Source organism: Caretta caretta, chromosome 1, assembly GCF_965140235.1.
Source record: "Caretta caretta isolate rCarCar2 chromosome 1, rCarCar1.hap1, whole genome shotgun sequence".
NCBI lineage: Eukaryota > Metazoa > Chordata > Testudines > Cheloniidae > Caretta > Caretta caretta.
This window is the reverse complement of record NC_134206.1, coordinates 239,977,246-240,003,489: the sequence shown is the minus strand read 5'-3', so window position 1 is coordinate 240,003,489 and position 26,244 is coordinate 239,977,246. Positions and strand designations below refer to the sequence as shown.

At 39.6% G+C, this 26,244-nt stretch overlaps 1 protein-coding gene across 8 annotated transcripts in view; it reads right to left on the bottom strand.

The window, feature by feature from the left end:
- Nucleotides 1-26,244, bottom strand: part of EPS8 (EGFR pathway substrate 8, signaling adaptor) — a 213,651-nt gene that overhangs the window by 8,420 nt on the left and 178,987 nt on the right. For all 8 annotated transcript variants that reach the window (XM_048827861.2, XM_048827868.2, XM_048827844.2 and 5 more), the window contains 4 exons: nt 23,462-23,573; nt 20,964-21,107; nt 4,403-4,634; nt 616-796 (listed from right to left, as the gene is read on the bottom strand). In XM_048827861.2, the coding sequence (XP_048683818.1) occupies nt 616-796; nt 4,403-4,634; nt 20,964-21,107; nt 23,462-23,573 (669 nt within the window). The remainder of the gene's footprint in view (nt 1-615; nt 797-4,402; nt 4,635-20,963; nt 21,108-23,461; nt 23,574-26,244) is intronic.

Below are 26,244 nucleotides of genomic sequence, written 5' to 3'. Positions count from 1 at the left end.
AAGCAAAATAAAAATAAATAAAAATCTACCACTTGGGAGAGAAACATGAGCCATTTTCTCCCCAAATTATCCCAAATAGGATTATTAAATTAAGACAAAAGCTTTACATGCTGAAGTACTCAACATTAGTACCTAAAAACTGGTCAAATCCACTTATATTTTCCTTGACTTTGCAAGGGGCTGAGTGTCCTTACCACCCATTAAAGTGGAACCCTATAGTAAAAAATCAGCGCCTTGCAGTGCTCGGCCCATTTTGGGTGAAATTAGTTTCTAATTTTGAAGATGAGATTTACAGGTTACTAGGATGGAAGTCAGTCACCAACAGCAGGGTGCAATCTGATCTCCTTTTGTTAGAATCAGCGTAAAAGTGGACAACATTTTCAAGAGTGACTTGTGGTTCTGCGTGCCTCAATATTTTGGGGGCTTAATTTAAGACCTCTTATTAAAAGGGGAATGGATTTTCAGAGGGCGAGTGCTCAGCACTTTCTGAAAACCAGACTGCTGGAAAACACCACAAGTTAGGCAGTCAAAATCCTAGTCTCTTTTGAAAAATTGTAGTTTATTTCCCTTTATATTCTGAAATAAGTGTTTCCCCAAGTTCATCCTCAGACTTACACTGGGCTGAATCCTTTTGACTCCAACCACATTTTCACATCCTCAGCAGAGGAATCATAAGTGATATTAACTACTGGTACATTTGGTCGTGGCACATGGAACTTTTTCTGGGCAGCACTCCGGCCAATGGTAAGCCTGTGAATAAGCTCATCCTGTACCTCCTCCATCTGAGATTTCCTACCTAAAAAGAGAGAGAAAAAAGATGAACACAACAGGGAATCTATTTTAAGGCTTTTTAAAAGATGCTTTTGGGAAAAAAGCATGTTTGTTCTTAGTACCACCACGCTCCATTTTTAAAATAAAAAAAGCATTCACTAGAGAGGGTCAAAAATACTTTTTTCTACTCCATGGAAAATTTTGACAAAAATGAAAAAAAAAATCACTTTTGTTTAATTTTCCACAGAATAGTTTTTTTCTGCAAAAATTTCAGCCAAAAACCTAAAAGAGGGCCGGGGGGAGAGACCTTGCTGCTGCAGGGGAGGTGTAAGAGCCCAGGCTGTAAATGAGAAGGGGCACGAACCTGCAGTAGCTGAACAATTCCTATAAGGCACTATGGCAGCAATTCCAAATCAACATACTTTGGTTTGGGGCCATTTAATTTTCTGACAAAACATTGACATTTGCTGTGTGAAACAGACACTTTGGGGGGGAGGGGGGGAGGACAATTTTTCTGTTGAAACACAGTTCAGACAGAAAAGTTTTGACCATCCCTAGGGTTCACTGCATTCCTTCTGCAAGTGACTGTCACTATTTGAATCCACTTTCCCAATGTGTGTTTTGGAGAAGAGGTAAATACAAACTATAAGACAGAGCAAAATAGTGGTTTGTTTCTGTTTATTTTAAATGGTATCACTGCTGAAATTTTTAGGGGTATTTAGTGAATCTTACTGAGATACTGGTGCTTAGGGTCATTGGAAATTAGCATGAAATTTACCAAATTCTCTAGCTTTCCACCCAACAAAATTTTGCTTCTCTGAAGCTTCCAGCATTGGCCTCAAGCGTACAGCTAGCTGAACCAGATGTGCACTGGGTCAATTCTGTAACGGAAATTTGTACATCTCTGGAAGGCTATATGCTTCGGCTGGGAACACTAACTCAGAACACAGCCTCAGAGGAAGGAAGTATTGCAATTATTCTCTAAGGACTGAAGACCTGCCTCATGCTTATGAGCCAGCATCTCTGTTGTCCTTTAAGTGACAAATCACTTATTCCGATAGATGCAGAAACTGACAAACTGTCCCCAAAATGAAACTGTAGATCTAGTTCATAGTATAGGTGCAATATTACCTTGTGGCAACAATGACAGCTAATGCAGAGAAAGGCTTAACTCTGAGGTATTTTCATTGCTGAAGTAATATTTCTGCAGGATACTGTATCCATATCCTTTTGGCCCCATTAGTTAATGGCTAAATTAGTTCTTAGAGCTTCTCTTTAAATAGTCAGTCTCTTCCAGAAGGAAAGGACATAATGGGCCACAGTGAAGTTAAGTTCAAAGTGCACTACAGTTTGTCTCAACAGGTCAAGCGAAAGATGCCTTATTGATTTAGATCTGCAGACTCAGAAATGTGTTTATTCAGAACATGGAAGGGAGAGCTATCTCAGAGAACTAAACATGGGTATTAATTAGTACAACTTTACCAGAAATGTTGCTAGGATTTTTTGCCATGCCAGAGAGGAAAAAAAGGGAAGAGCTGTCAACCCACAAACAGCCAAATCACTCAAGATCTTATTTCAATATCATCTTTTCAGCTTGTAACAGTTACTTGTAAACTAGAGACAACATAGGTGAAGTTGTATCTTTTATTGGGCCAACTTCTGCTGGCGGAAGATACAAGCTTTCAAACTACCCCGAGCTCTTCTTCAGTTCTGGGGAAAGAAATCAGAGTGTCTGATTTCTAAACTACGCTATTAAAGTGCTGGTTTTAGGCATATGTAAAACTGCTAAATTATTGGAATTATGTTACTATAAAAACCCTTCTGATTCGAGGGGTACACAGTAAGGGACACAGCAGTAGTCATTAGAAATGCCATTGACGACACTGTTTTGGGCAGAACTTGAGAGAACAAGGTTGCCAACCTCTTTCCTTCTCTCTTCCTTGATTACCAGGGAGCTCTTGTTAAAGAGCTGCCATAATTTCAGGCCATGTACTCTCAGTCAAGCCAGGAAAGTATAAGAAATTAATGCCTTGCTTGTTCTTCTTCAGTTTTAGCCTCTGCCTCCTGTCACAGAGCCTCAAGTGCTTGCTAAATGCTGAAAACAAGGACAGCAGCAAGCATGTGCATTAAAGGGTAACTTTTCCCAGAATACTAGCATGGCACTCCGCATGCTGAAATCCACTGCTGTATATCTGAACACAAACATACATCAAGACTGATACTAAATTATTATTTCAAATATATCACAATCACTTTTATAATGTTTTCTATTCAAAAAGGACTCCAAAGGCTTTCCCAAAATAACACATAAGGATCACATTTTTCTACCGCTAATATACAGCTACCTCTGGGGTTGGAGATAATAGTTGTTGTACAGTTCAGGTCAGGATATGAAGAACAACATATTCAATTGAAATGAAAGAACATATATGTAGGCATAATATAAGTAACTGAATTGAAATTTGGCTGTGACAGCAAGGTTAGACACAGGAAGGATGGTGGTGCAGTTGTTAGGATGCTAATCTGGAATTTAGGAAAGCCTAGTTCAGTTCCTGTTTCTGCCACAGACTTCTGGTGTGACCATGGGCAAATTAGTCTTGCTGTCCCTGAGTTCCCCATCTGTAAAATGGGTGATAACAGCACATCCCTACCTCACAGGGGTGTTGTGAGGACAAATACACTAAGGATTGTGAGACATTCTGATACTACGGAAATGGGCATCATATAAGTATTGATGTTACGTCTACACTTACGGCAGCGTGTACAGAACAGACACAGCACACCCAGCTAGCCTGGGTATAAACAGCAGTGTAGACGGTGAGACATGACTTAGGCGAGGAGCATGATCTACATGGCTCTCTCCACACCCGAGCAGTGCTTCTCACATCTGGGCTGCTATTTTTAGTATCCCACTGCCTCCCTGCTGCCAGAGCCTTTCCCCACCACAGTGAAAGGCTCTGGTGGCGAGGGGAGGTGGCAGGGGAAGACATTGAGGAAAGACTGGTGCTACCAGAGCCTTTCCCTGCACCTCCCCCCACCAGACCCTTTCCTCACTGCCTCCTCAGTGCCAGGGCCTTTCCCCTAATGCCTGCCTACTACTGCAGACCTTCCCCATTGCCACAGCCTTTCACTGCAGCGTGTAGATCCACAACACAGTGACAACTGTGTATGCAGCCTGCCTTTCACTGTGACACGTAGCTACATGTGTAAGCGTAGAAGTAGCCTGTAACACACAGACAGTTTAACACCCTTTTGCAATAAGTGTCATGAGGTCTTTAATTATATGAAGTGACCTTAGTTTTGTCTCATCTGAAAGACAGTATCTCCACCACTGCTCCTTATCATATTATAGCATCAGGCTACTACACATTAGGAGGCAGAATCCCCAATCACCACTTCTTGCAGCTACTACTTGAGCTACTTTCCTCAGACGACTTTCATTCAAGTACCTGCTTAGCTTGGGTTATTGGACAGGTTCACTGCACTAGGTGACATGGAAAGATCATTTTTTAAAAAAGTTATGGTAAAAGCCAGATATCAAATGACAACATGAAAAGTGTGATTTTTAAAATGTTACAATGGATGGAAATGGCAGGAAAATAGCTTTTCTGGCCATTTTGAAGAAACTTACGATCCACAGGAAGTTGTTTGTGTCTCTGGTTGTCGCGCATAATGGTACCGCTGCTCTCACTAGAGGTGCTGCTTTGGCGGCTAATGGTTCCTGGTGCTTTTGGCAAAGGAACTGGAATAGGTGCTGGTGCACTAGGAGGGAGAGGGACAGGAACTGGAGCTGGTGTCAGAGGTGGAGATGGAGCAGGAGGACTGGGATCGGGTTGTTTCAGAACATAATCCATCCTTTGTTTCTGAAGAGATGCAAACACATAATTAGCTTTGCACAGTAAAATCCCTCAGTGTTCAAAAGCCAAACCTTCTGCAGGAAAGCACCTGGGTACGTTGCAGTCAGCAATCTCAATTCATCCCAGAAAGGCATGCTACTTGTCAGATATACAGCTGCACTTTCCCAAAAACTTACTTTGCCATCAATATTCTCAATGTTGTCAGTCTTTCCATCTGTCTTACTATTTAGGATAAACTCTGATTATCCCAACACCATCACCAACATCTCCTTTCTCCAGTGCCACAGTTGGGTAAGAGGGCCAAACTTATGAGCAGATTCCATCCACATCTGTTTTGAGTTGCCTGCATGGTTTTATATATACCCTGTCTCATTAGATGTCCATGGCCTCTCTCGCCATGCACTCTTCCATAGAGAACGTTTTAGGCAGTTGGCATGGTGCCATCCCAATATTGATTATACAGAACTCATTTCTTTCCTCCAAATATAAAATTTGTCTAAAATTAGTTTTTTAAATCCAGAACTCCTGTTATGTGAAGGTTTTGAGTGGCCTCTTAGACATATGAATATCTGGAGTTTACCTGATTAAACATGTACGAGAGCTAGGTAAACGAAAATCCTAGGTCCAAACATACCCAAGCCTTGGGAAAGTTTGCCTTTAATCTGCACTTTGCTGTTGACTCCTATGTTTGCAGCAGCCCAAGCCAAAACCCCACATCTAGCAGTGATCATTATGACTACCTAGTCTGACCTTCTGCATAAACATAGGCCATAACTTTCACCAAGTGATTCCTATACCTACCTGGAGCTGGATGAATAGTGGATTTTTTGGTTCATTGGCAATCTGGGGGAGTGGGGAGGAAGTCATTTCCAACTGAACCAAAAATTACATTTTTCGAAATTGTCAGGAAGTTTTTTTTAAAAGAAGTTTTGTTTTAGGCCCAATGAAAAGTTTCACTCAACTCAAAATGAAACCTTTTGTTTTGATTCTGTGCATTTTTAATATTTTGTAGGTTTTTTTATGAATAAAATTTAAGGAAATTTTGAACTGAAAAGTTGTTTTGAATAAAAAACATCAAAAGGTTTAATTTCAAACATGTCAAACCAAAACATTTCAATTTTTCAGATTTTTGGGGTGTTTTTCCTCAAAACAAACAATTCAACAAAATTGACATCTGCAAAAACATTTTGGTGTCACTGAAGGTCTATTTTTTCACTGAAAAAAAGTTAGGGAAGAAAAAAGTCATCCAGCTGTACATCCACCCCCACAACTTCTGGTTAGTAAATATCTTTCGGAAAGACATCTAAACATCCCTAAACTTTGACAAAGCATGGGCCCAGATCTGAACTTTGCAGTTCAGCCTGCCTCAGTCTGAACAAGTTTAACTACAGAACAATGTGCACGTCACATGTTTTCTCTGGAGACTCACAGGAAAAAAGCTTCACATCACACATTCTTGTAGGCAAAAACTCATATCTGTATTTAAACAACTCCGCATTTCTACCGTGTTTTCAACTGTGTTATGATTTAAGTCTGTTTCTTTAACACAGTGATGCCTTCGTGGGTGTTTGTTACAATTTTGCCATCGAACTGTAGGGAAGCGTTGCGGTTATTTTCCTGCCTCTTTGTGTTGATCCACCTCCCACAATATGCTACATCAACTCTTGCAGCTGTGATGTATTATTTGGCTCAAAAACAATTTTGAGAAGCAATTTATTTTTTAGAATGTATCAGATTATACTAAACGGCAAGTATTTTCCAAAAGGGTTTGCAGAAAAGATACATTTAGATACTCATACAAAATTAGGGTTGCCCCCTTTCTAATGGGACCCCTGAGACCCCGCTCCTGCTCTGCCTCTTCTCCCAAGGCCCCGCCCCCTGCTCCACCTCTCCCCACCCAGACGAAAACCTGGACATCAGGGGTTGTCAAATGGCACCCAGACACACAAGCCAAAACGCCAACTGCCTGGGTGAAAACCGGATGGGTAGCAATCCTATACAAAATCTACATTGCCACGTCCCCTGCAAATTGTACAAGCTGAATAATGCAGTATGCTAGTGATATACGCCGAACAGTTTGCAGGCGCAAAGTATCGACATTTCTAGCGGTATATCTTAATATAAAGTAGCGAAGACTTCTTTCTTCGTCATGAGAAGTTGTTTTATTTTTAGCGGGCAAAACAAATGAGTAAACTCCCCAGGCCTCAATCCTTCCTGGAACACACATCTCCATCCCCCCAGGACAGGTGGGTTTATCACAGATTAAGTAGGGAAATCTTTGTGGAAACCATGTGTTAAAATATTAGCACACATCAGTGCCTTAACAATATTTGAACATTCGACTTTTCATTCATTTTAACCAGCTGCTCCTATGCGTGAATGCCAAAACGGAGAAATTTAACCCAAAAATGTACAGACCCAGATCTGGAGAGAGTGCAAATTGGTTTAGCTCCAGCAGAGTTATGCTGATTTACAACAGCTCAGAATCTGTCCTATTGGTTTCAAAGCTAATAGATTAAACTGAGAAATGCTCCTCTATTTCTCTGTTGCGTTATTTATAGCGGTCAGTTATTAAATTAACAGATCTTCCTAAATATGTTCCCCATAAAAGATTTTTACTTTGTTTCATGCAATTTTATTGGTTAATATATTACCTTACAATTATTTTTTGTTTGGTTTGTGTAATCCAATGTGGGAAGCTTACAGGAATCATATGCTTGACATTAATTGTGCTATAGCATTGGATGTGATGCCAATAATTGCCTTTAAAAATATAACAATCACCACAAAAGTGGAATAAGAATATGAAAGAACAAACTGCCTGAATAATGTATACCCCAGAAAGCTACTCTTTAAGTGAAACATGAGGTGGCAAATTAATACATCAACAGATGAGTTAATGAGTTTAAGAACTTTATAAGTATCGGTGTAAAATGTTTTAATGAAATTCAAAAATAATTAAATTACGCTGACAGATTTAAAAATGCCAAACTGCTATCCCCACAATGTGATTCATATTTTCTTTTAACACAGGGGGGAAAAGCATTACTAGTTTGATGAGACTGAATGGTTCACTAAAAAGCAAAACATCAACTTTCATCACAACCACAATCAAACCCCAAAGCAGGATTACTAAATACCAGATATAACTCTTATTTGACATCCCTGGACAATTTCATTGTCAAACGAGACATCCCACAAGTGCTATGCCCATAGAAGAGAGCAACTATCAGTTTCATATTTGCAAAGAAAACATAATCCAACAGGGGAAACCATTCAAGTTCTACATTTATAAGTGGAACTACATAAAACGTAGTCCAAAATTTGTGCAATCATGTGCTAAAGCCAATTGTGTACTGAAACTGAGTTTACTCAATTTAAAAAAAAAAAAAATTGAAGTATTTTGAAGACCTCTTCAACTCATTCATCGGGTTAATCTTCATTTATCACTATGAAAGAAACAAGTATGCACTATGGAATTTTTGAAACAATGCAACCCAAAAGATTCAGCCTACAAAGAGACATTTTAGAAAGTCAGTAACATATAATAGCAATTTGTGTTACCTCTGAAAGCTCTCCCAGTAATTGCTGTGAGGAAAATGGAGTAAATTACATCACATGAGATTGTTAGCACAATATTGGAACTTCAACCACATCAGCAATTTTAAAAAAGACATTAGTGGCATTAATTAGCTTTTGATACCAATGACTGCATACCAGTCCCACTAACTTTATCAGCTATCTTTATTATTTTTTTCTTTAGAATTGCAGGTGAAAAATTGGTCACCTAACATACATATATGAAACCAAATGTATGGTGACTAGTACTTATCTAATATATATTTTCACACTTCACATCCAAACAAACAGACATTAAAACAGGTGGTAAGAAACCTACACTGAAATAGACAAAGATTCAGAAATTACATCTAGGGAATACTTACTAATTTTGAACAGTGGACTATTATTCATTTTCATATTCATTCTTAGTTAAACCATTTGGGTATTGCATCAGACCTGCCAGGGCTTTTTAAAAAGGGATACATTTGAAAAGGATGTGTAACCTAGAAACTGGGGTCAATGGGACTATTCAAATAGTTAAAATAAACCACATGCATAAGTACTTTGCTGGATCATGGCCAGAATGCTTAGCACTTTGCTGGCTCAAGCCCTAGTTTTCCAGAGAATCATGAGCCAGATCCTCCACTGATACAGACGGATAGCTCTCCATTAGTTTGCATACACTGAAGATCTGGCCCCATGTATTTCAGAAAAGCTTGTTGGTACTGGAGTTAGTTTATTTCAGGAAAACTTTGTATTTTACATTAAAAGGAAAGGTCTCAAAAAGGCCTCATCATGATGCAGGCTACTTTGTCAAGAATCTTGGTTTAGCACCATTTGTTTTAATCTTTCCTCAGACACATTTTCCAGTACAATAACTTATTTATACAAGCAATGAAGATCCCAACTCCACTTCTTGATCATTGCCAGAACACCAAATATGAAAGCATCATATTTTCTATGTATATTTTGGCCATGTTCATCAACAAAACAGAATATAGATCATGTTCAAACCATGACATATATATAGCCAAGTTTATGTACAAGCTCACCTCCCCAAACACTTAACTTCAGTCTAAAAAGTCAACAGAAATACAAGTCCTTGTGGACCTATACATTGCACTAAGAAACACCCTTCTGTCTCTATTTATAATACTTTATCACTTATACTGGTCAGTTATTCAAGTAACTAATCTTCCTAAATATGTTCTTCGTGTAAGAGGAAGTGTTAACACCACTCATGTCACTGCGGCTGCACTGTCAGACAAGAAAAAAAAAAGGAAATATAGCCCTTTCTCCAGATAACTGAGATACTGCAATTTATTAGTGTGTATGTCTGTACACACACACTTAATATTCACTTAAGGCCAAATTCCACTTTATAATACTTGCAAATGTCTCCCATTGAAATAGCAAGATCCAGGCTTAAAATCAAGACCAGAATTTAGCTCCTTTTCTTTTTGCTTTAACATTAGTTACACTTTTTTGGAAAATGTTCCAAAATGCATTTCACGTATAGCAGGCCAAAACATTGAACTAAGAACAACTTTTCCTTTGTTTTATGTTGCATATTGCTTTCTTCCAGTATCCTTTTAGTAAGCCTCAGAGATAATTACACACTTTGTCCTTTGTGTTTCCTTGTTTTTGTGTACTATAAAGAACCTCAACACTGTATCTTATTACAACATACATAAGTTTACATGCCTATAATACACCCAAAGCAGTTCAATTTAAGAGGTAATCATGCTATACATTCCTACGTTATAACAAAGCGTCAGGTTAATTTGTACTCACATCATAAAACTTCACAAAGAAGCTTCATCTCTTGCCCTTTGCTTTCAGAAACATGTAATGAAGATTCATCTGAAGCCTTAGTTTAAAATTGGCATCACTGACTAATGATGATTCTAGGTAGTCAGGATTCTGATGACATGTCCTTTTCAAAATCCCCTTCCCTCCCCCCGAAAAGATACGCTCCATGAGTCAGACCTATATTTTTGTTATGTGGGTGTACAGCACCTAACACAGTGTGGCCTCGGCCACTGGCCTGGTCTACCCATAGTTTTTGTACTGACTTAAAACTATTTTGACGATAGGTGTGATTTTTCTAAATAATTAAAACAGTATACGTCTCTAATGTCGATTCAGCGATATCAGCGAAAGGTGCTAATATAATACCGATATAACTTATTCCTCTACATTTATGGGAGTAAGGTATTGTCTACACTTGGAAATTTACCAGCATAACTATACTAATATGATTACAACACCATAACTTATACTGGTATAACTCCCCATGTGGGCACCCTTATTCCGGAATAAGAGCGTCTACATGTGGAGTTACAGTGGTATCAATACAAAGGTGTAGTTATGCTGGTAAATTTCCCCATGTAGACTATACCAGTATAGGTTAGAGTTTAACATCTATATACTAGTATAACTTTGTTCACACTATCGGGGGGTCGTATCACTTTAACCTCAAACCAATATAATTTAAGGGGTACAAAAATTGTACATAGACCAGCCGTGTGACTGGGGCATGCAGGGGCCACCACAATGCAATGCAAATGAATACATTATAAAAGAATAATAAATAGAAAATCAGGCTATCAAAGAAGAGTATTGGCCGTGGGACAGAATCAGACTCCTCTCAAACACAGTGACAGAGGGCACAGAATGGTGATACCTTTGTGCCAGCATAAGCAGCTGAAGAGACGCAATGCCAACATTGCATCTGAAAGAGCCAATTGAGGCAGAAAACAAGCTGTCAAAGTGGGAGCCCTGTTTAGTGCAAGCGGATACACTAAATTATAAAGAAACAGATAGTACTTTCAGAGCAGAGAAACTGTCGATAAGGCTTGTAAGTAGAGGAGAGAGTCAAGAGAAAAACCAGAAAAGGCAAAGACAACTGCAAACTGGATGGCAGCGCACCCACCTGGATGCAGATAGCTGCATTCTGTCAGTGCAGTCAGAGAAAAATATACTCAGCGAAATGTTGTGTTTTAGGGAGAAATAGTTTGTGATAAAAGTCTTGTGCATGTACATATACTGTCCCAGGGGATCCATAAGTGCTTTATTGAGAGGACTTACTGTCCAAAATACACACACTCTCTCTCCTTCTCCCCATATGTGATATATACACACATACAAAATTAAATCACTTTGCACTCTCAGACTACTAACCACCTCTGAGATGAAACACAGCAGCAGTGTAACAGTGCATAGCAGCAATACATAACTGTTTAGGGCAGGAAGTGAAGAACAATTCAGACAGCCAGGCCTAGAGAGAGAATTTAGGTTGGTTGGTATTGGCTAGGATTGTCAAGATTAATTCCCCATTTCTTGAAAAAAGTACTAAATGGGAAATTTGAACCACTCTCAGTAATCAGGACATATTTACATATCAGGACATCCAAACAATAGCACTTCTATCCGCTAAGTGCCCCCTTAAAGCATAATGCAGAATTGGATCAGAACTGACTCAGATAGAAAAGTGGCATCTTCTCAATCACTAATAACCCATGTTATGACAGCAAATTTAATAGAACAGCATTTTATTAAGGAATAATATAAAGGGGTACTGGCTCAATTCAAAATGACATCATCTCTTTGGCCACTACCAAATGAGCACCTGGTATGTGTTCCCCTTTGTTACAGTGCACTTCACAATCAACAGGGAAGTTAACAGTTGGCAATATACAAGTACATCGGTATCTAGAGCAGCTGGCAACAGACATGAATTTTGGGCACAAATGCTCAGTGTCAGGGGGAAGTCACAGAGAAATAATTTTAAGCCAATAGCTAAACAAAAAAAAGACTTGAAAGAAAGGCTTCATGGACAAGATTCCAAGGAACGTAAAGGACGTTTGTCCTAAAGGAGGAGAATAGAACTCTACCTCGGTGCTCACACGCCAAAGCAAACAGAAAGGTAGGTTCTTTGGTAAAAGGTTTGCCTTCTCTTGTAAGGATCCCCAGAATGACTGGTAAGAATTTAACATGTAACATTTTCTTTAGGAGGTCATTACGAAAAACACTAGAAAAATGAATGACACTTTAGTAAGTAACCAGTTTGCTTTAAAAGGTACCTTTGAATAGATACAAATAGCATCTACACTTCATGGTTATAAAACCCTTCAGGTGAGATCAGGGAGATACTGTGCATCATTGCAGTATTGTAGTGTAAGCTTCTGAGTGTTAATCAGCCTAATCAACTCAGATTCAAATGGTTTAAATGTGTGTTGGGGATTCGGAATAGAAAAAAAGGACATTAACATTTGTTCTTGCTGAAACTAGAATATTTGAGGCGATTTAACTAGATTTGTTAAAATGGAATCCAACTTACCACTTTATAAAGCCAAAAGGTTTGGTAGCATGACTATATCTGCCAGCTAAAATAAAACTAAGGGCTTGTCTCCACTTACCGGTGGATCGACGCTGTGGCAATCAATCCACCGGGGGTCGATTTAGCGAGTCCAGTGAAGACCCGCTAAATTGACCGTGGATCACTCTCCTGTCCACTCCAGTATCCCATCAACATAGCATGGTGTGGACCCCACAGTAAGTAGATCTAAGCTACGTCGACTTCAGTTATGCTACTAACGTAACTCAAATTGCGTAGTATAGATCAACATTCCCCCGTAGCGTGGACTTGCCCTAAGGCAGATAAAGTCATTGAGGGACCATCTAAACCCAAGCAGGTGTGATCAATCCCTGGCAGGCAGCATTTTATTTCCACCACACCAGGGTGTTTGTATATGTGCACGGGTGTTTAGATCTTGAAACTAGTGGCCAGGATTGTCTCTCAATATATAGGCCAAGTCAGACATACTGCTGTTTTGCACAGGATTCCAATGGTTAGAGAGCAGAACTGAGGGGTGAAAAAGGAATGGCAAGGGAAGAGACAGAATTCTCTAATGCTTTGTTCTTTGTGCTAATTAAACACTAATTTTAAGAAGAATATTTGGTCACTGGCTCCTGAAGTGCAGGTGACCAAGCCCAGCTGGACCTGCTGGGTAATGATGGTTGACATATAGGGTACTGTAGCCCAGAGCCCAGTCTAAGAATGGTGTAATTGTGAAATTCCACCCTAAGACAGGTAGGAGCATGAGGCCTAGCACCTGAGTGTGTGCTGTCAGAGACCAAAAGAGGAGGAGAGGTGCAGCTAGCTCTATAATCATGATAAATTCCTAATAAGCTCAAACACTCCTACAGCACTTGAATTTTCTTTTGGAGATCTCCCTTTTAATACTGACCAAGCCCAGCTTTGTTATGGTTTACTCCTGGGGGGGAATTCTGCATCACTGCGCATGCACAGAATTCCTGTCCCCCGCAGAAAATACACTCTGCTGGAGAGATGCTGCAGTTATGCTTTTAGCCCACCAAGGGCTGCCATGATGCCAGAACTGAGGGCAGCCAGCTCATTGGCCAGAGCAGTCAGCAGCTGATAGTAAGGAAGAGAGACTGCATTCCTCATAGCGCCCTGCCCATGGGGTCAGGTGAGGAGGCATGGGATATGGGGATGGAACAAAGTGAGGCACATGGGCTGCTGGAGGGTTACATATAGTGGGGTTCAGAGGGGCTGGTGTGGGGGCTGAATGGGAGTGGGGGTGCAGGGCCACATGGGGACAAGGGTGGCTGGGACACATGGGGATGGGGCGGGAGGTGCATGAGGGCAGGGGTTGGCTGAGTGTGGGTTCAGGGACATGCGGATGGGGCAGATGTGCCTGACTGAATGGGAGAAGCTAGGGGTCAGCCAGGGTCTGCATGGGGTGGTCCCCAACTCCTTAACAATCCCTCCCCCCAAAAAAAACCTGTTCCATGCTTCTACCCCACCCAACAACCCTCCAAGTTCACTCCCAGGTTCCTACCCAGCAATTACTTCCCTCTACCTCAGCTCCTCTGTTACCCCCAACTCCTCCAAGCCTTTGCACTGCTTCTGAGGGGCGCGGAAAATATGTTTCTGTATTGTAGTTTAAATAAATTATTACTCAAAATTCTGTATTAGTATGCCTAGTAAGGGATCTATTTGACAAAACACTTTCCTGAAACTTTTTTGCTATCTGTATTGTTACAGATATACTTGTTCACATGTATCTTGAAATAAATTACCAAAATAATTCAAACTGGTGTGATTATATTGTGTTGTTTTGACAAATAAGATATGCAGAATTTTAAAATATTGTCCACAGAATTTTTTGGCACAGAATTCCCCCAGGAGTAATAGCTGCAATATTGGAGAAGTGAAAGCATCTACCCAATATACAGCATACTCTAACTGATTTCTAGCTGACTAAAAGTCTGATAAGCGCTTTGTAATTCTTCGGATTTGCAAACATCATAACATGTGTAATTGTCAACATTAAATTCCTTGAAGATCCTGGGGGTATTTCCAGTGTCAACCACTGATCCTACACATGTACCTTTGGTAAATTTTATCATTGCTTTATTCTAGGTCATTTATCAAGATATTAAACACCACCATATCTAACAACAGCCCTTGAGGAATCGCAGTGGATTTCTGAGTTCAGCTGTACTGCACAATCAGAGCTGGGCACATTTTTTTGGCTAAAACTTTTTTTGGGGGGAGGAGGGGAGCGAATGAAGATTCAGTAATACTGAAAAAGGGGATCACAGTCAAGCTGGAAAGGCATGTCAGGTGCGGTCCTGCAGGGATTGGTCCTGGTTCAGTTCTGCTCAATATCTTCATCAACGATTTAGATAATGGCAAAGAGAAAACACTCATAAAAGTTTGCGGACAATACCAAGCTGGGAGCTGGTTGCAAGTGCTTTGGAGGACAGGATTAAAATTCAAAATACTCTGGACAAACTGGAGAAATGGCCTGAAGTAAATAGGATGAAATTTCATAAGAACAAATGCAAAGTACTTCATTTAGGAAGGAACAATCAATTGCACACATACAAATGGGAAATGACTGCCTAGGAAGGAGTACTGCCGAAAGAGATCTGTGGGCTATAGCGAATATAGTGAATAGCTAAATATGAGTCAACAGTTACAAAAACAGTGAACGGCATTCTGGGATGTATTAGCAGGAGTGTTGGAAGCAAGACAAGTAATTTTCCTGCTCTACTCCACATTGATAAGGTTTCAGCTGGAGTACTGTGTCCACTCCCGGGCACCGCATTTCAGGAAAGATGTTGACAAATTAGAGAAAGTCCAGATGAGAGGAACAAAAATGATTAAAGGTCTAGAAAACATGACCTATGAGGAAAGACTGAAAAAAATGGGTTTGTTTAGTCTGGAGAAGAGATGACTGAGACATAACAGTTTTCAAGTACATAAAAATTTGTTAAAAGGAAGAGGGTGAAAAATTGTTCTCATTAACCTCTGAGGACACAAGAAGCAATGGGCTGAAATTGAAGCAAGGGTGGTGTAGGTTGGACATTAGGAAAAACTTCCCAACTGTCAGGGTAGTTAAGCACTGGAATAAATTGCCTAGGGAGGTTGTGGACTCTCCATCATTGGAGGCTTTTAAGAACAGGTTAGACAAACACCTATCAGGAATGGTCTAGTTATTACATAGTCCTGCATAGAGTGAAGGGGGCTGGAATAGATGACCTACTGAGGTCTCTTCCAGTCCTATACTTCTATGACTCTATGAAACGTTTTGTGAATTGTATCCATTTTGACAATTGTTCACGTAAAAAAATTTCCGAAACAGTCAAAATGAAAAAAAACATTATTTTCTAAAGGAAATATATTTATTTGTTGGTTCAAAATGACAATTTATTTGAAAATTCAATGTAAATTTATTAAAAGTATTAAACACTCAAAATCTAATGAAACATTTTGTTCAACCAGAAATGATAGTTTAAAAAAAAAAAAAACCTAGCTAAAAATTTAAAAAACACACTGGTTTTGGTTAGACCCAAAACAATTTTCCCCATCCCCACACTTATTTGGGATTGCCAGTAAAGCGAAAAATGTGTGATACATATAGCTCTACATTCAATTGTTCATTGGATTAGAGTAATCTCTAACAATCTGTAAAAATATAGATAGCAAATATTTGCATATAACTATCTAGGTACCTCTGTCATTCAGCACAGCTCAGACTTGCAAAGGGTTAAAAAAGCAGATGAGTGGCCTTGGGGTTAAGGCAGTGGGCTGGAAATCAGGATGTAAAAGTTCAGTTCCCAGTTCTTTCACCAAATTCCTCGGTGACATTTGTCAAGTCATTTAAGTGCCTTTATATAACATATTCAAAAGGTCCCTAAGTCACTTGGGCGCTAATTCCTATTTTCACAAGTGGCTGAGGAGCGTAAATCTCATTGAGTCTCAAATTTTGAAAACAAAAGAGTGGAAATTTACCCTCTGTGCCTGAGCTCATCTATAAAATGGGTATAATACTCCTCTGACTCACAGGGCCGTATCCATCATGTCACACCTTTTAAATCACATCTCTCAATTTTACTTTTTGAAAAAATAATAAAATGCACAATTATTGTATCTACTCTATTTCCACTGGAAATGTTATTACTAAAAGAAAGGAAATGATTAGATTGCTTGGCAAATTATTAATATGCATAATGTATTGTTTATCTGACATCAGTCAAAATATCTTTGCTGCTCTACAGTGACAAAGGCAGATTAAACAGCTAAAATCATAAGAGGCTACGACAACAAGGAAGTCGCATTAGCATAAAACTCATACACAAGCACCAGTGTGCCATACTGAAGTTCTAAAAGAAAATGTTAGTATTTTAGTAGTTTGAATGTCTTTGTGTAGTAATTTGAAATTCCACAGTTTACCCTAGACCAGAGGGGAGAACATTCCACAGCCCTTGGACTGTGGAGGTAGACTGGGCTAGTGGCTCGCCTATTTTGTAAGTCTGCTGTACTGACCACCATCTCCAAAGGCACCAAGGACTCACTATCAGGTAACTATCTTGGACCAGCCCATTAAGAGGTTTCAGAGTTTAACCCAAAATCTAATTCAATGAGTACCGACAAAGGTCAACAGCAGAGCAAACAAAGCTGCAAGTACGCAAAAGGCTCTCTTGCATATATTCAAGTGCAATAATTAATGCCCTCGCTCAGGGGTGGGCAACCTGTGGCTCCGGAGACACATGCAGCTTTTTGGCTGCCCCCTTGAGGGCAGCTGTTTTTTGAGGGGGTACAAAGTGCAGGTTCTGGCTGGGAGGCGCTTACCACAGGCGGCTCCCGGCTGTCGGCGCAGCAGGGCTTTGGCCCCACGCTGCTCCTGGAAGCGGCTGGCTGCTGGCACGTCTCTGCGTGCCCCTTGGGGGGAAGGAGGCAGCGGGTCTCTGTGCGCTGCCTGCGCCCGCAAGCACTGCCCCCGCAGCTCCCGTTAGCCGGGAACCAATGTGTTTATATTCAAATTCAAATGGCAGAAGTCACATTAAAAGTATTGGTCAGTAGTAATAACTTTAATATGTTCATGTTTCAGAGTGGTAGCCGTGTTAGTCTGTATCAGCAAAAACAATGAGGAGTCCTTGCAGCACCTTAGAGACTAAAATTTATTTGGGCATAAGCTTTCATGGGCATCTGATGAAGTGGGTTCTAGCCCATGAAAGCTTATGCCCAAATAAATTTGTTAGTCTCTCAGGTGCCACAAGGACTCCTCGTTTTTTTAATATGTTCAATTATTGTTAGTTGATAAATTCTAACTCTACAAGTAGCTTTGCGTGTGATGCAGCTCTTAAAATATTTTGGTCAAAGACAAAAACCAAAAAATGGCTCCTCCTCTTTGATAGGTTACCGACCTCTGCCCTAGCTATTCACCTCCCCAAGAGAGGGGTTACTTCTGTAGAAAAATCATAAGAAAAAATGAGTCTGACAGTCTCAATGGGGCCTTAAGGCCTTAGCATCAGGAAGTGGATTTTCCCTGCTGTCATGTGTGCTTTGCAGACCACCAGGGACACATTAAATGAACGGACAAATAAATAACTACATCAAAAAAGCCCACAGCATTTGTCACAACTGACAGGCCCCATGCATGCCAGCGCTGAAGCAGAAGTTGTGTTTGAAAGCATGGAGAAGCCTGCTCAGCACTTAGGTGCATTGGAACGAATTGTACAGAAACCAGTGCTCACATTTGGAGGAGATGAAAGAAAGTTATGGTGCCAGTCTGGGACTCAGGAGGTCCAGGTTCAATTCCCTGTTCTCCCAGAGACTTCCTGGGGGACACTTTAGCAAGTCACTTAGTCTCTCTCTGCCTCAGTTCTCCCTCAGTAAAATGGGGATAATAGCACTTCCCTACTTCACAGTTAGTAGTGAGGCTAAACATATTAAAAACAGCATCTGTACACCTCTATGTTAATATGGGCCAAATTAATACCCAAGAGAAAAGGCTCAGGAGCACTTAAGTTTATAATCTTCAACATGAAATAGAAGGTGACATTAGTAACTATGAATGTTACCTGTTTGTAAAGACCTTCCTCATTCACGACTATAAGTTTAGGCAACAATTTGTGATGCACTAAATCTCAGGTGATTTTTTAGATAACATTATAAATTATGGTATTGCCAAATGTAATTTGCCTTAGAGAGCAAACATTAGGATGATGACTATTTAGCGATTATTTTAAAATGATCAAACTACAATAATGAGCCAAGTACAGCCTGCAGCTGCCCGGGGAATGCTTTCTTTATGCATTATTTCCTATATTGTTGCTTTTTTTTTTTTAATATGTACAGTTGCATAGGAGTTGGACTTATCTGGCACGGGCCACTGTCGGAAGACAGGATACTGGGCTCGATGGACCTTTAGTCTGAACCAGTATGGCTGTTCTTACGTTTCGAATATAGGTTCTTTCTTTTCGGTTACATAGCCACCAGCTGCATCAACAAATCAAGCAACAGGGTGAAGAGAGGAAACGGAATAGTTAGGGTGAATACAAGAAAATTCCTGCGAGATCTAGAACAGCTTCATAAGGGAAGTGGTGCATTTGGATTATTTTAAACTGAACAAAGCAGAAGTACAATGAACTGTTGGGAACAATCCACTACTGTAAGGGGGTGGAAGGACTATGGCATTAAAGATCATTATTACCCATTTCTAATTTCCATGATTCTGTGAAATTAGTGAAAACATGGACTTCTATTTTTTGATGTTGTTTCATTATTTCATGAAATCCTCCCAAATCTGGAGTGAATCATGCAAAACGTATTACGAACTTCTACTCAAAAATGTCCCAACAAGACCTGCTTAATTTTTTTTGTAAGTAGTTCCAAAACAAAAACTGAAAATACATGCACTTGAGTTAGAAAAAAACCACAACAGATCTTTAAACAGAGTTTGCAAAACACTACACATACATGCTTCATTTCACACACACATAAAAACAGAATTTATTCAGAGGAAGAGCTCAAACATTACTGGAAAACAACTAGTGAGAGGCAAACTTCATAAAAGACCTGATTCAAAGTCCAATGAGCTCAATGAAAAGACTCCTGTTGACTTATATGGATTACTGATCAGTCCCAAGTTTAAGTGAGTGCTCAAAATTTTGGATACTTATCCCAAGTACTTTATCTGAATGTACTGGGTTTTTCAATATTAGCCTGGATATATTACGAGACTAGTTTCACGAGAGATGCTCAGGTATCCCTAGACAGGCCAGAAATAGCATAAAAGGCTGCATCTTTCTTTTGTGTGATTTATGTGGACAGCACCTAGCACGAGAGCCTTGATTAGGACCTCCAGATGCCTCTGTAATACAAACACTAAACAATTGTAGATGAGCACTCTATTTTGAACTGGAAACTATAAATGCAGAGGTACAAGGAAATGAATAATGGGGAAACAGGTTAACCACAGAAAGTTTCAGTTGAAGTTTGGATCAAAGTTTGGTTCAGGGGCAGGGCTGGGAATTCTGCTTTATCTTAACTGGCTTGCCCATCTCTAGAACCAACACAGCAGAAAGAAAAAACAAACTCTCCCAAAATATGGTATCTCCAGCTAAATATAAGCCATTGGCCTGTTACGATAGTGTAAAAAAAACGTATTTGGTCCTTATCCTACAAATCCTTATTCACATGAGTAATTAAATGGATGTAAAGAACCCTGGTAATTTACCATTGCAGTATTGGGCTCTGGTTGTGCTCCATGTATATAACGAGCAGATAAAATACTTCAACCCACCATTATGTAAAAGAAAAACAAAATTAGGCCAAAAGCTTAGACACAAGCATCAAATTTTTCTGTTGTTGCTCTAGGGCTATCGTTGAGAAATGATTGCTCCATAAATTCAAACAGCAAACACATGATTCTATGGCACCCACAATACCACACAGAGGTCTAGACCTATTCACTCCAAAATTGAGAGAAATAGATATTATAGACTAATAGATATACATACAACACACAAAAAGGACAGAAACTAAAGGATACGCTAAAATTCACTCTCTGAGAAGGAATGAAGTTAACCCTACCTTAAATAATTCAAACTCCTTCTTTGGCATCAACAGCTATCAACATATGAAAGGTATTTGTAATTAAAATAAATGTACACCATACATATTAGGTTTCGAATATTTGATGTCTGTCAATCGGATAACAGAAACAGAAGATCCAAAGGAAAAGATTTGACCTATTATAAATTCTGTCAATTTTATTTTTATTTTAGACTCTACATAACAGAGAAATAAAGTTCAACTTATATAGAGCCAACAGGAATTTTGAGGTTGCAGTAGAATTTACAGATTTTTGTTGTTGTTCTGCTTTGAACCACCTTACCCTACCCCATCATTAAAAATATAAATGGATTTTTTTTCTAAGGAACAAAGGATACCTGTATGGTGTGACTGTATGCAGGTTCAGAATGTCCTAAACCAGGTTCCTGAGGTCGCAGTGGATCCAAGATGTTGTTTGGCACAAACCCTGCAAGGCCACTTTTATTTTGAACTTTCCACCATTGTTTTCTGTCATCGAGGATCTGAAATCATTTGATACAATAAGTCAAGTTAAAAGGTGAATGACATTTATGTCAGGCTTGTTTTGAGGCTTGCATTGCAACACTTAAAGCAAAGCCCTGTCGTTGCCAGGATCTGGTCCAGCAACTGTCAGTTGTTCAGTCAGATTTAGTTCCTTCCTCATCACAGGCCTTTGCTCCCTCCCCACTTTCCATGATCCCTGATTCTTTTTTAATTAGATTGATTGCAATCACCGGAGAGAGGGCACAAATTTTCTACTGCCGTCTCAAATTGTGTCCATTTCAGGTCAACTTGATTAACAACATAAAAAAATTAATCTGTACACCAGATTTTGCTTAGGACAGAACATCATGGAGCTGCACAAACTGTTTGGTGACCTCTACACTGACATCAGAAGAACTAACCTAACCAAACCAAATCTTAGATGCATACCAGTCAACAGTCAGGGAGTAGCCCAAACATAGAATAGTGAACAAACATTATCTGAAATCATCCCAGTTAGCTGCTTCATTAATATAGAAATACGTTGTTTATTGCTTTTAAACAGTCCGTGTTTCTAATACACATGCCTGACCAGTAATCATACAAGAAAAAGGACATTGAAGGGTATTTTTTTAATCTCATCTATAACTGATCATTAAGATTTAATAGAGGGAAAATGCATTTTTAATGTAATTCACCTGCTTCCTCCAGTTCGTCCACTCACTCTGACCTAACTAGAAGACTTTTTTGTCTCCTTTGGGTGTGTGGTGATTGTATTTATGGAACGTTGGCAGCTGGGTAATTGGGGATTTCTGGTGGCCGGTATGGGAACTCACTGCATTATGCTGCCTTTTATTAATTAAGCTAAGCCTGAAATAGATTATCCCTCATGCTCAATTCAGCTAAAGAATTATTCTAATCTCCACAGGAGGCAAATAAGACTCCCCACCAGTACAGAAGTCAAATGCTTCCAACACAGTCAATAGCCGAGAACACTTTAGAAATACAAATAATTGATTATAGTGCCAAGACACAGCTCTTATTGGTGCCTCAAAGAAATTACTGTAGACCACCCTTTGTATCATCATAATTAATATTTACACTTAGTAGCGTTTAGAGGTTTAACTCAGGACTCAGGTGCCAGTGTAGCTGGCACTATACTTACAGATATAAATACAAAGTTCCTCCCCCAAAGACCTTATAGCCTAACCAGTGATCTATGAAGGCTTGAGGGAGAGGGACATAAATAAAAAAAGAATATATTTGATTAAGTACCATTTTTTTTAAATTATATATTATGAAGTACCAACCATCTCTTTCTGTCCCTCAGTAGCTGCGGCTACACTTGAAGCTCAGGGTGCGATTCCCGGCTTGAATGGACATAACTCATCCAAGCGCTCGCTGAGCTCATGCGCCAACAACAGTCGCACAGCCACGGCAGCACAGGCAGCCTCAAGTGGTGGCATGGGTTCGCTGTCCTGCATACTGGTAGATTTGTACTTGGGTGGCTAGCGCATGCTGCTGCCATGCAACTGGGGCTACACGGTTTGCGAGCTCGCACGTGTAGGTCTACTCCAACTGGGAATATCACACCCCAGCTCCAAATGCAGACATAGCCCATAAGCGCTTCGTTTCTTTGAGGCACTTAAAGGTGGGATGTGGAATAGAAAAAAAGAGTAGTGATCTTAAAGATCAATTCATATCGGGCATTCCCCATATAAGGGGTATAGTGGAAGCAGAGATATACATGTGTGAGAAGAGGACACACCCTTAAAGGTGAACATATGCACTCTAAACTGCTGGCCAAGGATAGTAATAACCTAAGGATATCATGACATTTTGGGAAGGTAAATAGTTGGGGAGACAGCATTGCTCCAAGAATAGGGAACTGGGCTGGTAGTCAGAGGTCCCAGGTTTGACTCTGCCACTGCTATGCAAGAACTCGGGCAAGAACTTTATCTCTTTGTGCCTCTGTTTCTCCTTCCCCCTTTTGCCTGGCTTGTCTATTTAGATTGTAATCTTTTCAAGTGAGAGACTGTCCCTCGCTATGTGTATGAACAATGAATGACTGGAAGAATGGGGTCTCTAGACTTTGTTATTCAAAGATTTTTAATTTTAAAATTCATATTGCAGAAGGCTGTGAAATCCCACCCAACTATTAAAGAGATGAGGTCTATAGCAACAAGTGATAGGTCAGCATGGAATCCCCATGCATCTTGACTAAGATACAAAATAACTGAACTTTCCATATTCCTACAGAAGAATTCAGACTAGTGTGTCAGAAGTCATCACCCCAAACATTCAGACTGCCCACAGAGAGGACGCCATCAGTTCTGGGAAGTATTAGAAATTTCATTTCTGTGTACTACATTACCTCTAAAATATCATCCTTCAAGACAGAAAGTTCACTGTGGTTTCTTGCCACAAAGTCATACTTGGATTTGGCATATCTCTTGGGCTGTGCCTTACCGTGTGCTTCATAATTTCTACAAAGCAAACAACCCAACCATTATTCTGCTAGACTTTCAAGAGAAGCAAGCAATTTAAAAAATAAAACATTTAAGCAAGCTGTATCCTGATAATCTATTTTAGGACACTTAATTGCCATAGAATTTACCAATGCACACTATAATCACCCATTACAACATTAACGAGCCAGCAAAAGACAAAAAGTATTAATTGAGTTTCACAGACCTCAAGAGTTGGTAACAATGGTTAGCTCAGAACTTGCAGTAAGTACTGTAATAATTTAGAGATTAGCAGATGTCACTGCATTAAAGTAAATCAATTCAATGCATCCGATTTATAGCTGTATTCCTGTAAAGGATTATACTGGATTTAATAGTCTTGTGTAATAAAGCAAACTGATATATTGGGAAAGGTTTACAATTTGTAGTAATTTACAAAGCATCTTATGTGCTTAAAGAAAGATTGCACTCTCTAGAGTGCATCACAATTTACATTTCAAATTACTTGTTTGTAATGTCTCCATGACTGCAGACAGAATGAATAATTTTCAGCATTAAATCCAATCAAACTAAATTGCCAATGTCAAAAATACTTGCCCACCACAGGTAAATTTTCTTATTTGTCCATAAGGCACTACGTAAACTAATAGCCCAGAGTCATTAGCTCAAGCGAGAATTAAAAATGACTTATGAGCAGTTAAAGGTAAAATTCATATAAAATTTAGTGGGATGAAGAATACAGAGTACAACACTCTCGTTCCACAAGGAAAGATCTGTTCAGATTCCTTTTGGAAAGTGAGCTAGTGGGTTCTCAGATGTACAACCAAGTCTTTGAGGTCAAAAGCTAACCCCCTCACCCCCCCCCCAAAAAAAAACCCAAAAGCAATATGCACCTAACGCAAATGACATGCACATCAAAACCACCATGTAGAAGAGTTAATGAACTAATGGATAATATAAACAGTAAACAAATAATGACTTTGAAATGCTGGACATAACATCACACCATGGAGAGGTAAATGAATTTTTACTGTTGGCAGTTTGCTGATTGTAACTACTGATCCCAAGTACATCCTTGAGTACTCCAGTAGTTACCTAGCTATTTTTGGCTGTGGAGAACTGTCTCACTTTACTTGAAGAGCAGAACAAAGGCATAGTCATATTTAGATTGTAAATCTATATATAGGTTTGAAAGAAAAAACAATACACTGAAAGCGATTAGCACATGTAAGGGAGGAAAGGAAAACATGATATGAACAATGTTCATACCCATAACCATAATTTAGTCATTACAATGTCAAAGGAGAGGATAGCAATCCCAGTTTTGCCTATTTTGTACTCACTTTTAAGCCACCTTATTGGTTTACAGTTTCTGATTGCCTTCTTGTCATTTCATTGAATGACTAATGCCCTCCTGATAGTCCTTACACATTTTTGTGCTGCCTTTTCAAACTCATCCCCCTATCTGCAGTTTCTAACCCTCGCTCCAATTACTCTCCCAATAGAAAAAAAAAATCCAGGTGGGATTTTCAAAAGCTTTCAGTTCAGCTTTAACTCTGCTCCTGTTGAAACGAGTGGTAAATTTCCTTGAGCAGAGAAAGGCCAGTGAAAATCCCACCTTTCAAATCTAGCTCCAGGATCCTCCCACTCTATTTATGCTTGATGATTCCCTGTGAAACCTGCCCACTGCACATGCACCTTCACTGAGGCTCCACCACATTACCAATTAGATACGATGTAGTTATAATCAACTTGCATTTTCCTATGTAGGCTGCGGTTGCAAGGCTTTCTGAGATACTATGTTACAAATGTTGGTGCAAAAAATAAGCTTATTTTTTGCATCAATATTTGTAACATAGTATCCCAGAAAGCACAATCAAGCACAAGTAGACTGGGAGGCTCTTGGAGCTGGATTTACATGTATGCTGAAACACCACACAACTTCATTAGAAAGCATAGTCACTAGTCATTCTGTGTCAGAGTGATGATGTAAACCATGCATCCCAGGTGTCCACTACTGATGTACTGTGAGATCAAAAGTCAACTGCCTTCCACCACCAAGAAGCGTATGTTAGTAGCCTCCCATTGCACACCCTAGCCCGTTAGTGAATGGCTCATTCAATTTAAGCGACCTTCTCCCTTTCTCTCTCTTTTCTTTTTTTAAATAGGGGATTACATGGAACCCTTCTTTGTCAAAGAAGTTTACAGCAGCAGTTTGTGGTCCGGCAGCCACTATCCACTCGCCTTCCATTACAAAAACTAACTTTGAAGTGCTGAAAAATTACCAATTTAGCTTCTATCGATAAAAAGCGAGTTAGAAGTGGCTGAGGATATGCAACCTGTAACTGAAATGGGCAGTTTGTTTTCTTCTTCTCAAGGCTACCCTTCCCCCTTCCACTTAAGCTCTCCCACCTCTCCACAATTGCTTCAGCACATAATTTTGAATTCAGCCAGTTAACACAACAGTTATAAGAATTCTGCCACCCCCCCCTCCACACACACACACACACACACAGAGCTAAGACCTTGTCTACACAGGAAAATGGTATCAAATATATAGTTGTACCAGTATGTCAAGGTTCCTCCCCCACTCTGAACTCTAGGGTACAGATGTGGGGACCTGCATGAAAAACCTCCTAAGCTTATCTTTACCAGCTTAGGTCAAAACTTCCCCAAGGTACAAAATATT